Source organism: Lampris incognitus, chromosome 9 (assembly GCF_029633865.1).
Source record: "Lampris incognitus isolate fLamInc1 chromosome 9, fLamInc1.hap2, whole genome shotgun sequence".
NCBI lineage: Eukaryota > Metazoa > Chordata > Actinopteri > Lampriformes > Lampridae > Lampris > Lampris incognitus.
In genome coordinates, this window is record NC_079219.1 from 61,937,194 (window position 1) to 61,951,680 (window position 14,487).

Consider the following 14,487-nt stretch of genomic DNA (forward strand, 5'->3'; position numbering starts at 1 on the left):
CAATTGTTTGCTCAAGTTTGGCTTTTTCTTGTGCCCATCTTTGGAGGGAGGTGGTATACATATAATGACACACTTTGACACTTCAGCATAAACTAGCAATAACAGTGGCTGTGATCAGATTAGCAGCTTTCCGGCTACTAACATCCTCCTAAGGTTGTGGTCACACCAGAAATTAGCAGAGTGAAGTTCCTCTGCATTCCCTTGAGAAATAGGCAGGATGAGAAACTTGGCAAAGAAAAACACTTAACACAAAAAAAATAATGAAACAGAGTTATAGCATCTAGTCTGTTATATGGTTTGGAGACAGTGGCACTGACGAAAAGACAGGAGGCGGAGCTGGAGGTGGCAGAGTTGAAGATGCTAAGATTTTCACTGGGAGTAATGAAGAAGGACAGGATTAGGAACGAGTATATTAGAGGGACCGCTCAGGTTGGACGGTTTGGAGACAAAGCAAGAGAGGCAAGATTGGGATGGCTTGGACATGTGTGGAGGAGAGATGCTGGATATATTGGGAGAAGGATGCTGAATATGGAGCTGCCAGGAAAGAGGAAAGCCAAAGAGGAGGTTTATGGATGTGGTGAGGGAAGACATGCAGGTGGCTGGTGTGACAGAGGAAGACGCAGAAGACAGGAATAAATGGAAACGGATGATCCGCTGTGGCGACCCCTAACAGGAGCAGCCGAAAGTAGTAGTAGTTATAGCATCTAGTCAACCATGAGCACAGTAGAGCATAGTATAAAACTGAATGGTTATACATCGCTAAAGTGTTAGCGTCCTCTGTTTACTCTCTCTCTCTAGTGACTGCCCTGTCAGAGGTCAACACAGTCAAAGCAACTCTGTTATTGGTCGAAGGCTAAGTTTACAAAATTTGATTTCGATGCGAAGGCAATGAGGCAAATTCGCTTATAGTGACAAATCCATTGATATTAACTGAAATGGCCCCAAAATGTTGTGTTGACCAATCCCGGTGTGACCACAACCTTAAGCCAGCCTATCAACCTGCTGCCTGCAACCATCACACAATTTACACAATAATTGCCATAAAGGCATTATTCATTATCACCGCTAACAAAAAGAGTTGTGTTTTAGATTATTAGAGTTGTGTTATAGATTATTACCAACTCCCGAATGCTTCTGTCCTCTATCTTCATGAGAACCTGCTCTGTCTGGAAGTGCCCTTTGCGATAAGCCAGTAGTTGGGAGAGATCAAACAATGGAACACCCTCTGTGAAAAGTTCTGCAATCACACATCCTGAAAAAGACAAAAGAGAGCAGGCAGTGCATTCTGGGTAAAGTGTTATTATGTCACGTGTTACAGGTAACCCTTCCAAATACACATGTACCTGATCTGCTCAGGACATGAAACCAACTCTTTATTCCTCTCTCTGCAGTGAGTCAACACTTTCCAAAATTAACACATTTCTTTCAATTTTCTACCAATCCAAATGTGATTGCTAAAACACCGGAGAGCTGAATGCAGTTTTTTGGCAAACAAACTGAAAAGTAGTGATGCCAAACTCACAGCCTCAGTCCAAATTTACCTTGAACTGGTATATAGTTTTGAGGTCTTTACCCTTGTCTTGTTCACACTGCATCGCAAAATAAATTTAGATCAACTTTACCGAACAATCAAACTATTTCTACTTACAGTACAAACTGTAACCTTTCTTTATACTTTAAGCAAGACCACACAATGTCAAATTTTACCCGTGAAACCCTTTTAACAATCTATATTCACTGTAGACTCATAAGGACTCACCACTTAAGTGAATCAGTTTCTGGGTTTGAATGAGGATTCTGGCACCTGAGCTTGAAAGCAACACCTGCAAAAGCCTTGTCCTACCTGCAGAAAAAATGTCCATAGCCTGTTTGAGCTCTCCTCTGCTCCTCTGGTTGCTGCTGGTGAGGTCCACAAGAGGGGTATTCTGATCACTCTCTGTTGCAAACATGCTTCCATCCACGAACCTCTCGGGGGCAATGTAGCAGGTCCTCCGCCTAGACGTGTCGAAGAAGTAATTGAAGTCAGCTGGGTTATCCTCTGGCAGGTATGTAGGCTTGAAGCTAGCAAAGTCAGTTAGTAGCACCCAGTTCCAACTGGTCACCATGACATTTTCTGTCTTGATGTCACCATGGCGAACACCAGCCCTATGTGCCTGGTCAACAGCGTTGAGGATCTGGAAGGCGAGCCAACGCTTCTCCACACCGTTGAGAAAAGGCCGTGTACTGATGCGGTCATACAGATTGTCGCGTACATACTGACGGAAGAGGATGGCTGCCTTCTCTGTGAGGGAGGTCTTCTGGAAGGGCAGACAGTTCTGACAGGAAAACAGTCTGATTTTCAGCTCCTCCAGCTCCTGTTTGTAGCTGGTCAGAGGGAGGGAGGGGTCCTGGATGGCAAATACTTTGACCACCACCAAGCCCTCCTTGTGCTTTGCACGTGCCACCTTGAAGAAACGAGTGCTGCCCAGGCTCTTGTCATACTCATGGTCATGGATGTCAGAGAAGTAGCTGTCTACAGACAGAATCTGAGAAGGGGCAATCCCTGCTAGCTGATTCCCCATGACTCTTCAATACAACTCTGCAGGGAATTCAGATGTATAATTAGATAAGTAAATTGCAGTCCATTGAGAGCTAAATTTGCATCGAACTGATAGGAACAACAGATGAAACCAAAGCAAACTAAGCATGGTTTAAAATTTGACCACTCCCATAATTTCCAGCCAGATTCGACGTTAAATGAAGGAGATAACAACTTTCCAATGCAGGTCAGCTATCTCCATGGCGTGGGGGGTTGGTCACGTGATAATACTTAATGCTGTCTGGCCGAGAACAAGCGAATATGACAGTGCTACTTCAGCTTAATGGACAAAAATTAGCTTTTTCAGTCATGCATTAGCAAGAATCAGTTCATTAAGCCATAATAATAATAATAAATCAATCTTATATGGCGCTTTTCTAATACTCAAAGTCGCTTGACAATAGACGGGGTGGAACAAGACGACAGATAAACATAACACAGACGTACAGGGGTGGATGGAAGGGGGGCTACGAGAGGGAGAAGCAGCAGCCACACACGACGCCAGCAGTACTCTCCCACTTGGACAGATGCAAAAGGTTAAGAAAAACAAACATCATAAATCACATAAATCACAGATGAATTCTGAAGAGGTGAGTCCCGACCAATGACAATAATAGACTATTTAAATATAGTCAAGTGATAATGACGACGCTGCTTTACCAGATGTTGAAAATGAACCTGTGGTAGGTTGTTGACAATCTTGTTACTTCAACGCTAGGCTAGGTTAACGTTAGCTGCAAGCCGACAGCTGGGCTCGGTGACATTGACCGACTCTAGACGAAGCTTAAAGATATTTCTTATCGTGTTTTATCTGCGTCTGGAGTTTATAACCTTTGCGTAGTTGTCGTTTTGTGTAGCAGACATTAAGAAGCTTGAAAAGAGAAGCTGAATCTAAAATGAAAGCAGCAGACCGACTATCACAAGTATGGTTATGTATCCGGTCACAAAGGAAGTCGACGTCTAGTGCCTTCTTCTTCGTGTTTTTCTTCTTCTTCGTGTTCATCTTCGTGTTCTTCTTCGTCGTCGTGTTCTTCTTCGTCTTCTTTGTGTTCTTCTTCGTCTTCTTCGAACGGATCATTTATTTTTTCCACCGTTACACTTTTGAAAATCACAGAGGTGATAGTTGAATTGAAATCGTCCTTCGCTACTGACTATGTGTTAGTAGGTGGCGACTTTAATTTAGCGCCTATTGAGTGGCTTGGTAGGTGGCCATCCAATTATGCTACTTTTCACTATAACCCAGCTATTTTACAATTTAACATTGACAACCATTTAAATCCGAACGTGGAACAGTTCTCGTAGATTAAACCTAATGCAACTAGCAAGTCAACAATGGATTTTTGGCTTGGTACAGAAGCAGTGATGAGAGCCACCAGTAATTCCTCCATCACACAGGCCCCCTTAACGGACCCTTGTTTAGTCTCGGTAGTATTTGTAATAAACACGGAATGCCCAGTCAAACGGAGCAGGTTAAGTGACTACTTTATTCGGCTAACATGTCCGCTCTTTTTTTTAAGAACTTTATTAACAAAAGTATACAAAAATAGTATACAACAATGTCAATCAACAATAGTCACATTATCAAATGTATACAACATTAACACATATATTATCATAAATACGCCAGGGGGATTGTATAAAGTAAAACATAAATTACATACTAAATATTTTTTAAATCATAAAGTGCTTATAAGTTTTTACAGCTTTTTTGTTTTCACTAGCAGATATTGATGAAATATATTGTTTGATATACGCAGACAGCTTAGGAAAATTAGGTTTCTTGCTAGAGAATTTAAATCTGTGAATATAAAATTTTAAGATAATTAGCAAACTGATTAAATGAAACTGAGAATCGAGGTTCCTATCAAATTCAGTATATCCACACAATACATTTTTCCAACTCGGTGAAATGAGGGTAAATATGATCAATAATCAAACGAGAAAACCTACTCCACAGTTGTTTAGTGTGTGGGCAAGACCAAAATAAATGAACCAATGTTTCATTAAACAAACCACAGAGAGAACAACTCACATCAATGTCCTTCTTAAGTCTCTGCAAATATTGATTAGTTGGATAGAATCTATGAATAATTTTGAAAGATATTTCTTTTACTTTATTAGTCAAGAGGAGCTTATGGATTATGTTGCCCGAAAAATGGCTACAGGTAAAGCTCCTGGCTCCGATGGTCTCACTACAAATTTTTTCGGTCAGATATTAGAGAATTATTACTAAATGCAATAAAGGACTGCATAGAAAGACAGGAACTGACTCCAACTATGAAACAAGGAGTTGGTTGCCGGACGCTTCACGCCTTGTCCTGAGTTTTCATTGCTGTCTGTAAGTCTGTCTATTTGTTTTATTAAAGCATTGTTATCACCCAGTGTGTCTCCACTGTCTGCATTTGGGTCCTCAATCCCTGCTCCCATCGTGACACCCTTGAGCTGCAGAAGGCCCTGCTTAAACTGTTCAACCTGGTTCTACATGCTGGCTGCTTTCCTGACACCTGGAATAGGGGGCTTATATCCCCAATATACAAGAGTGGAGATAAATTTGACTCCAATAACTACCGAGGCATCTGTGTGAGCAGTAACCTGGGGAAGGTTTTCTGCTGTATTGTTAATATAGGCCTTCCTTACCCAACACAGTGTCTTGAGCAAGAGTCAGATTGGCTTTCTACCAAATCACCACACTACAGATCACATCTACACCCTGCACACCCTAATTAATCAACATGTTCACCAAAAAAATAAAGGAAAATATTTGTATGCTTCACTGATTTTAAGAAAGCATTTGATCTATCTGGCACGATGGCTTATACTATAAAATCTTCCAAAGTGGCGTAGGGCGTAAAGTGTTTGACATAATCAAATCTATATATTTGGAAAATAAGTGCGGAGTAAAACTTGGCGACAACAGAACAGAATACTTCACTCGGCTGCAGTTTGAGTCCAACCCAGTTCAATAACTACATCAATGAGTTAGCAGTGTTACTGGAACAATCTGCAGCTCCTGGCCTCACCCTAAACAACACACAAGTTAAATTCTTGCTCTATGCAGATGACCTGGTGCTGCTGTCACCCACAGAACAGGGCCTACAGCAGCATCTGGATCTGCTAAAGAAATAGTCAGAACTGGGCCCTGGCAGTAAACTTAAAAAAGACAAAAATTATGATCTTCCAGAAGAAGCCCAGGTGTCAGGAAAGTAGACACCTATTTACTCTAGGTAACGCCGCCCTAGAGCACACGTTAAGTTATGATTACCTGCAGTGCTTAATTTGTAAATGAGGAGGTCCCGGAGCACTGACAGGGTGCTGCTCCGGCAGGTTAGGGGTGAGAAAAAAAAGTCACAGAATGCGTTTTAAAAATGCACAAAACAGTACTTTTCATGATGCTGAAACATCACGTGCTTTTCGGCCAATAATTTTATTGTTGCTTTTATCAAATAGACGGGCCTAGCCTCATCTGACGTAGACACACGCACAGTAGCAAAGTTCGCCAAGTTAATGCCAAGCTAAAGAAACTTTCAAATGTTTGGACAAAAAGCATTAAACAACTTGCCAGCATACAATGCATATAGGCTACGGCGCCTGAACTACACAATCTGACCCGATACACTGATCACCACCACAAAACTATATTTAGCACAAAAAGTAAGGAAGTGTGTGTTTGGTAGATTATTTCTTTGTTGTAACAATGCTTCTTGGCAATAAATCTTATAGCGGTGGAAAGCCTGTTTACTTGCCTTTTAAATGGGGCCACATGTGTAAGGAACATGCATTTGTGGGATGAGCAGCAGAGCTGAGTATGTGGGTTGCGCCCATGAAACATTTGCCAAATCTTCTCTGCCGATGCCAAACAGCTTATTTTGCTGTTGCTATTGACTCTTGTGTTGAGCTTCTGGTACCCCAGGTGCTGCCAATCAGCTGCCTGATAGAAGATTTATTGCCAAGAAGCATCGTTACACCAAAGAAATAATCTACCAAACACACATTTCCTTACTTTTTGTGCTAAGTTCATAAGGCTCAGTTAACAACACTGCGGAAAATAATTTTTAAAAAGTACCTTTTATTTATATTTGTCCAAAACAGCCCACAAAACACCAATAGGGCCTTCAGCCTCCTCCTCCCTGCTTCTTACTGTACTCCTTGTGTCATGTGCAGTTCTATGTCCTTTAGTAATCCATGACCTCACATATGGAACGGGGTTGAACAGGGTGAGCGGTGGTCCAACAAGGCAAAGGAAGAGTACCGTGGAGATGGTGGATGTGTGAAGAGATGACCTGTTGGCGGTGCAGAGTAGGTTCGTCTGGGAAAAGCCCCTCTCACACTCTGCACTTGACATGGGGACAGTATTGACTGCTGCCAAGAGGTCTTTCAGTCCATCTGGGTCAAATTTCTTGTCCCTATATCCTCTATATGCCCGAATGACATTCCGCGCACCATCAATTCTAAACCACTGGCAGAGACTTTCGACTTCATCTTCCCCAAACAGTGCCCCAGGGGCGTCCGACCAATATTGTGGGTAGAGTACTTTTAAATCATCAATTAGCTTGTTGTATCCTGTTTGGTATTTCTCCATATTCCTTGCCAGGCTTCCGAAAAACGCCCTCTGATCCAAGGTTCTATCGCTCGTTTGCCCTGCATGGAGGGTACACCTTGAAAGAAGTTCTCTGTTTGCCTTTCTTGCTCTGTTGGCTATGACGGCCCGGACGCTCTGAAAGTGCTTCGAACACCCTGACCTCCGGACAGATGGCTTTATGTGCCATTATGATTGTGCAGTCTCGTTTTTGGAGCTCAAGAGACAGTTCCAAAAGTTCTTGTAATGCATCATACATGAGTCCTACATTGTTTACAAAAGCATAAGATGACAGGCGTTTGGCTAGGCCACTGTAGCTTTCACGGGTAGCGCTGTCGCGTGAGTTATGCTCCGCTGCTTGCGTAAAATGTTTGTAGAGGTCAGGATAATTTCGCCATACGGCTTCAACAGTTCTAAACCTGGATGCTACCCATCTGTTGTCCAGGACCCGGCCGATTTTGCACAACTGAATGTCTAAAGTGTGGGCACATTCTTTGAGCTCCATTCTGTTTTGTTGGATGTACTGTACACTGCATACAGTTTACCCATGATGATTCTGAAATGATTAATTGCCCCCATCTCTGTCGTCACATCAACTGCGAGTTCGAGCCGATGTGCGGAGCAGTGCCATATCATGAGGTTTGGGAAAAGGGTTTGAAGTCTGACTGCTGTAGTGTATGGAGATGCACACGAAAGCAAATGTTTTTAATTGCAGAAATATGTATTTTATGTTTGACCTCTGACCCTTGATGTCTATTGGTTGTGTATGTGGTATAAATGTACGCGTGCCACTCTGGTGCACGGCCCTTGGAAGAAGACAGAGCACGAGGGTCCCTCATGTGTTTCCTGCCTGCTTAACGCAGTCGTGTTGTAACGTTGCTACGGTCTAGCAAAGAAAAGAGGAAGACCAAGATACACCTTCATCCTTGTATAATTCAGTTATCCTGGAGATACACGACAGGTTTTGGGGACGAGGATGATGGGATCTTCCTCTTTATTGTGATGTGCAGCGGGTTGCTCCCGTCTGGACCGGTAATGTTGGAGCGATGCTAGCAGCTTAGCAGCTAACGTAGGCGACGGCTCTGTATAGTCCAGATACAGGACTGCAGTTCCACGTCACGGCAGAAACCTTCGGCCCTGATGAAGAAAGACTTCTGCAGCTCTTGTCTGCTAACCACATGGAGCAAGATGGGAGAAGAGCCGTGTTGTTACCCGTGGTTGGGCGGAAGAATGTGGCCTTGCTGAAGGACTTGATATCACCGGAAACGTTCAGTGAAGTTGCTTTTGAACCTTGCTACAGACGTTGCGGGACTTTTACACGCCAGAGAAGAAGTTATTGGCAGAAAGGTTTGCTTTCAGAAGCCGCCGACAACAGTCTGGAGAGACTTTGCTGATTACATTGCTACTAGCTTGAAAGGATTAGCTGCTACATGCCATTTTGGCGCGAGCCTGGAGGAGCAGCTCCGAGATCAGCTCGTGTGTGGGACATCTAACAAAGAGCTGCGCCGGAAGTTACTGATGCCGCCATTGGCGAGAGATTAACATGGCAAAAGATGGCGGAATTAACCAACAATTTCCAAGGCAGGAATTCTGGAGTAGAAAGCATGCAGAAGGGACAGTAGTCATCTGTGCATATGCGAGCGGATCATGTCGGAGTGCGGAGACACCGAGAGCCCAGGACTGCGCGGAACCAGAGGGAGGTCAGCGACAGCCAGCAGGACCGCTACCGGGGCCTCGGGGAAGGACACGGACCGGGGAGCTGCGCTTCAAAGACTTCCGGTGTCGCGGATGTGGAAAGAACGGACATCTGGAGCGAGCCAGTCGGAACCAGCGCACCGACGCCGATAGGGACCAAGGGAGGAAGTCTGCTGGACATTCGTCTGCCCGCCCGCCTCGGACCAAAGGCGGCCCGGAGGTGAACTTTGTGGACCAGGCAGACGCAACTCGCGGGCCGGACTCAGGGACTGATTCTGAGCAGCGAACTGATATGGGACTGTCTTCAGTAGAGACTGGGTGTGAGTATGTGAACCCTTACAAGGTGATGGTAGAATGCCGTGGTGTTAGGATGGACATGGAGGTAGATACCGGGGCAGCCATGACAGTTATCTCAGAAAGCTGTACAAAGCCAAACTGGAAGGGTGGAAACTGCATTCATGTGACGTGACATTGAGAACATACACAGACCAACCGGTAGCTTTGTGGGGTAAAATCCTAGTGAATGTGCAATGTGGGAAGCAGCATTTACAGCTGCCTTGCTAGTGGCCCGTGGTAAAGCTGTTACGGGACACTCGGGCGCAGACACAAAACTTTCTTCCAACTGACTTCGGAGTTTATTACAGGGGGCCAGCTAAGGCGACAACACACAGTGGAGGGAATTGGGCTGGGGAAACAGGACCGGGGGCAGAGACCGTGGGTGGTGGAGAGAGCCGGGCAGAGCAGAGATCTGGAGCAGGTGAAAATCTGGAGAATAGGGACCGGAGGCAGAGCAGGATGACTGCAGTGAAAAGGAGGATGTCAGTCAATCAGCAGGTTCAAAAAAATACTGACAAAAACAGATTAGCAAGCAAGGGCTGGATGCAGCACAGTGACGGATCAGAGGCTACGATCTAGCTGGGTGGAAGTGGCAGTGCTGGTCTTTTATAGCAGGTTGGCTTGATTATGGAATGGGTTGCAGCTGGTGAGGCTCTGCTCACCTGTCTCCACTCACAAACAGAGAGACTGACACCCGGGGAGTGACTCAGGTTAAGCAGCTTTTGAGGTGGAGGGTGTGGAAGGAGGGACAGATGTAACAGTACCCCCCACTCTCTACGGGCGCCACCTGGCGCCCGGCTAGGCCTGCGGGGGTGCTGGGTGTGAAACTTTCGGACGAGGGAAGCATCCAGGATGTGGCGGCGGGGAACCCAACAGCGCTCCTCAGGGCCATATCCTTCCCAATCCACCAGATATTGCAATCCTCGACCCCTTCTGCGCACATCCAACAGCCGATGGCTAATTTTCCAGCGCACTATGGATGAAGTATTACAAGGGCTTGATGGCGTGGTAGGCTACTTAGATTATATTTTGATAACAGGAACAGATACTACCGCACATCTGCACAATCTTAAACAAGTGTTACAGAGACTGGAAGAACATGGGCTGAGGCTTAACAAAGAGAAATGCGCCTTCTTTCAGAACAGTGTGGCCTACCTCGGGCATGTACTTGATGCCGAGGGTGTGCGCCCAATTAAAAGAGAACACTGAGGCTATTGACAAAGCTCCTGTGCCGAAACATGTGACAGAATATTTGTGACAGTCGTCCTTAGCCATGCTCAATTACTATGGCAAATGTATACCAAACCTGTCCAGCGAGAGTAAGCCTATGACTGAGCTCCTGCATAAAGATAAAGAGTGGGGTCGGACAAGAAAATGTCAAGAGGCGTTTGAGCGTACTAAAGCACAGCTTGTAGCCGCGCCAGTGCGTACACATTATGATCCTAAACTGCCTGTAATTTTGGCATGTGATGCTTCTCCTTACGGCATAGGTGCCGTGATTTCACATCAGTTTCCAGACAACAGTGAGAAACCTATAGCCTACGTGTCTAGGACACTCACTAAAACAGAAGTCAACTATTCTCAGATAGAGAAGGAAGCACTTAGTATCATCTTTGGGGTGACCAAGTTTAATGACGATCTGTATGGATGAAGGTTTACTCTGCTTACAGACCACACACCACTCCTAAAGATACCAGGGCCCAAGACTGGAGTGCCTACACTGGCAGCAGCTAGGCTGCAGAGGTGGTCATTAATTTTAGCAGCATACCAGTATGACATACGTTACAAGCCATCCTTACAACATGCAGATGCAGATGCATTATCACGTTTACCACTAAAGACTCAAGAGGCAGACTCAGATTATAGTTCTGTGTTTAGGGACTAATTCTTGGATAAAGTGCCAGTGTCCTCACAAGAGATTGCACAACAGACAAAGACTGATGCAGTACTACAGAGAGTGGAGCACTTCACATTGAATGGTTGGCCAAAGCATTTGAATGAAGATGAGTTAAGGCCATACTTCATAAGAAACACTGAACTGACTGTTGAATCTGACTGTGTGATGTGGGGTTTCCGGGTAATCATACCAGAGGTGTTAAGACCACAGATGTTACGCGAATTGCATGAAAATCACCAGGGAATGGTAAAGATGAAGGCATTAGCCCGTAGTGACTTTTGGTGGCCAAACCTTGATTCTGACATAGAGTCACTGGTAAACAGTTGCCAGACATGCCAGTTAAACAGACACCAACCTGCCACAGCTCCTGTTCACAATTGGAGCTGGCCTAACCGTCCTTGGCAGAGGATACACATAGATTATGCTCAGAAGGGAAAGTTCAACTTCCTAGTGGTCACTGATAGCTATTCACTTTGGCCAGAAGTAGCTTTGATGAGTAGCACTACATCTGAAAAGACCATAGAAGTTTTGAGGGGATACTTTGCCACTTGGGGTCTTCCAGATGAACTTGTGTCCGATAATGGACCACAATGTGTATCTGCTGAGTTTGAAACATTCCTGAAAAACAATGGGGTGAAACACATTAAGAGTGCTCCTTACCACCCAGCTTCTAATGGGGCTGCAGAGCGTTTGATGCAGAACCTGAAAACAGCTCTTGGAAAGGGAAAGGGTAGCAATATGACGTTGCAGCACTGCATACACACTTTCCTATTCTGTTATAGGAGGACACCACAGTCTACTACAGGGAAAACACCTGCAGGATTGTTTCTCAGACGTCAGTTCAAAACCAGGTTGTCTCTCACCAAACCTAATTTCACAGAGTCCATGCAACAGAGACAGGACAGTCAACAGTCCAAGCAAGCAGATAAGTTGGCACACGTCAGACACTTCCTACCAAGACAGAAGGTGTTGGTTCGAAACCACAGGGGAGGGGAAGGTGTAAAATGGGTGCCTGGGTGCATTGTAAAGGCACTTGGTCCTGTCACATATCTTGTGAAAGTGTATGGAAAGGTGTACAAGAGACATGTCAATCAAATGATCAATACGGAGATTGAGAACTGTAATGTGTCAGATGAATCTGATGATGATCTGAGGGTTGTTCCAAATGTATCACATGCATGTGGAGCAACGCCTGTAGACGTTCCAGAATCCACTGAGAGGGTTGTGCAGCAAGGATCCAGTGATACTGCTCCCTCATCAGCTGCAGAGGGTGTCCAGCAGAGGGCGCAGCAGCATGTGAAGCCGCCTGATAGATTAAATCCGTGAGAACCCAGTTGTTGTTATAACCATGTAATGTTGAAAAGATGTAAAAAAAAAAAAAAAGAAAAGAAAAGAAATGTTGTACCATAAATGTACTAGGTTCAGATTTCAGGGGAGGAGTGTAGTGTATGGAGATACACACGAAAGCAGTAATATGTATTTTATGTTTGACCTCTGACCCTCGATGTCTAGTGGTTGTGTATGTGGTATAAATGTATGCGCGCCGCTCTGGTGCGCCCCCTTGGAAGAAGACAGAGCAAAAGGGTCACTCGTGTTTTCGTGCCTGCTTAACGCAGTCGTTTTGTAATATTACTACAGTCTAGCAAATAAAAGAGGAAGACCAAGATACACCTTGATCGTTGTATAATCCAGTTATCCTGGAGATACACGCCAACGGCCACTCTGCTCTTTCGCCAAAGCATGACAGACGCACCATCACATGTAAGGCCGATTAGCGTTTCTGAGAGAAATGCCTCGTTGTGGCGGATGTAAAAAAGGAGACGAGACCACTTCTCCTTTTGACCACACAGCCGTGGGGTCGTTTATTTTCTCCAACTAAAACTAAGTCAGTAGTTCATTCTGCTAAACCTCAGCCTCGTGTCTACCCACAATATCCTTGCTAACCCCCGCCCACTGTCTTAAAGGCACCGTCTCTGGCCCGCATGGTGAATACGTAACCTGCAAGTAGGTCACTACATTGTTTAAATTAGCGGCCCTCAAAGAATCCAATAATTTGTGGACGATGCCTTCAGCTCTTAAGTCATCTGACTCAACAAGATCAATGAATATGTTCTCAGGCATTGTCATTTCCGGCAACTGAAGCCTCAAATACACAATTCATGCACTGTTTTTATTTAAGCCCGTTGCCTCATCCAGTATCAGTCCGATTTTTGGTTCACAATCAACTATCCTCTCGAGAATTTTTCTTTTCATTCCGGCTGAAAGCTGCTGTTGTATGTGGGAACACGCTACGTTAGAGTGGAGAATCCTCCCCATGTCAACACCGTTCAGTTCTTGACAGTCTATTTCATGCTCAAAGCCGTAAACTGGTCTATGGCGCTTGGCCTCCTTGTAAGCTGTACGAATGACACTTGCAGTTGCTTGCAGTTGGTGGGACTGGCTATTGATGACTGTCTTTGTGAATGTGTCCTCCTTTGCTTTGTCCAGAATATTTCATGCTGCTATATGTGCCCTAGTCTTTCCATGCCGCATATCTTTTTCCTTAAACCCCTTTGCCGTTTCTGGGGTTCGTGGCAGAGGATGGAACTGAGCAAGAGACCCATTCCTTAGCCAGTTTCATGCCAGCAGTTTTTTCTGGACCCAATGACCCGACTTTTTTTACAGATCTCACAGCCCAAACTACCCGTCTTGCTCATTGTAAGCCATGGATAACAGCTGTTTTTAATGCTGAATTGAGCTTCTGTCCAAATTACACCTGTCCCACCATCAGCTGCACTCGTGTCGTCTCCATCTCCACCATCGTCGCTCTCTGATCCTATGTTCTCCTCCTCTTTTCCCTCCTGCTCGTCATGTTTGCTAGTAGCAGGTGCTGCCACGATTCTGCTTGTTGTAATACAGTAATTTGACAATGGGTGTCGCTAATGCGCTGTACTGTCCTCTAGTGTCTGCTTGTAGTTCCGGTTTGACTTTCTGAATAAACACTTGAAAAAGCAACAGGTTATGGGCCCAGAGCGTCGCTAAAAGGTTGTTTTACACAGAGTTCTGTGTGAGATAAACGGTGTTGTGGAATTCCCAATGGAAGATACGCTGTTTATTGACAAGCTGAGCGGACCAGAGAACTGGGCAACGTGGACATTTCAGATGGAACACTGGCTGAAGGAGAAAGGACTATGGGGCCTGCTAATGGAGACGGATGTCCTAGCCCCAGATCACGCTAATGCACGCGCACAAGCTGAATTCAGGAGACGGAGAGAGAAGGCGTTCTCTGTGTTAGTGCTCAGTGTAAGTACGCCCCAGTTGTACCTGATAACAAGCTGTCAGACTCCAAAAGAGGGGTGCAACACGCTGGAAGGACATTTTGAGAGAGATACTTTGGCAAATAAACTGTTCCTGAAGAAAAAATAT

The 14,487-nt window shown here is 45.0% G+C and overlaps 1 protein-coding gene across 2 annotated transcripts in view; it reads right to left on the minus strand.

The window, feature by feature from the left end:
- The window catches only part of pik3r4 (phosphoinositide-3-kinase, regulatory subunit 4), a 77,240-nt gene extending 73,745 nt beyond the window's left edge, over window positions 1–3,495 (minus strand). The window contains exons 1-4 of one of the 2 annotated variants that reach the window (XM_056286032.1): window positions 3,239–3,495; window positions 3,026–3,096; window positions 1,844–2,578; window positions 1,119–1,252 (exon numbers count right to left, since the gene is read on the minus strand). In XM_056286032.1, coding sequence (XP_056142007.1) covers window positions 1,119–1,252; window positions 1,844–2,561 — 852 coding nt within the window. In that variant the 5' untranslated portion in view covers window positions 2,562–2,578; window positions 3,026–3,096; window positions 3,239–3,495. The remainder of the gene's footprint in view (window positions 1–1,118; window positions 1,253–1,843; window positions 2,579–3,025; window positions 3,097–3,238) is intronic. The other variant, XM_056286033.1, reaches the window with a different exon arrangement.
- Between the last annotated feature and the right edge of the window lie 10,992 nt (window positions 3,496–14,487).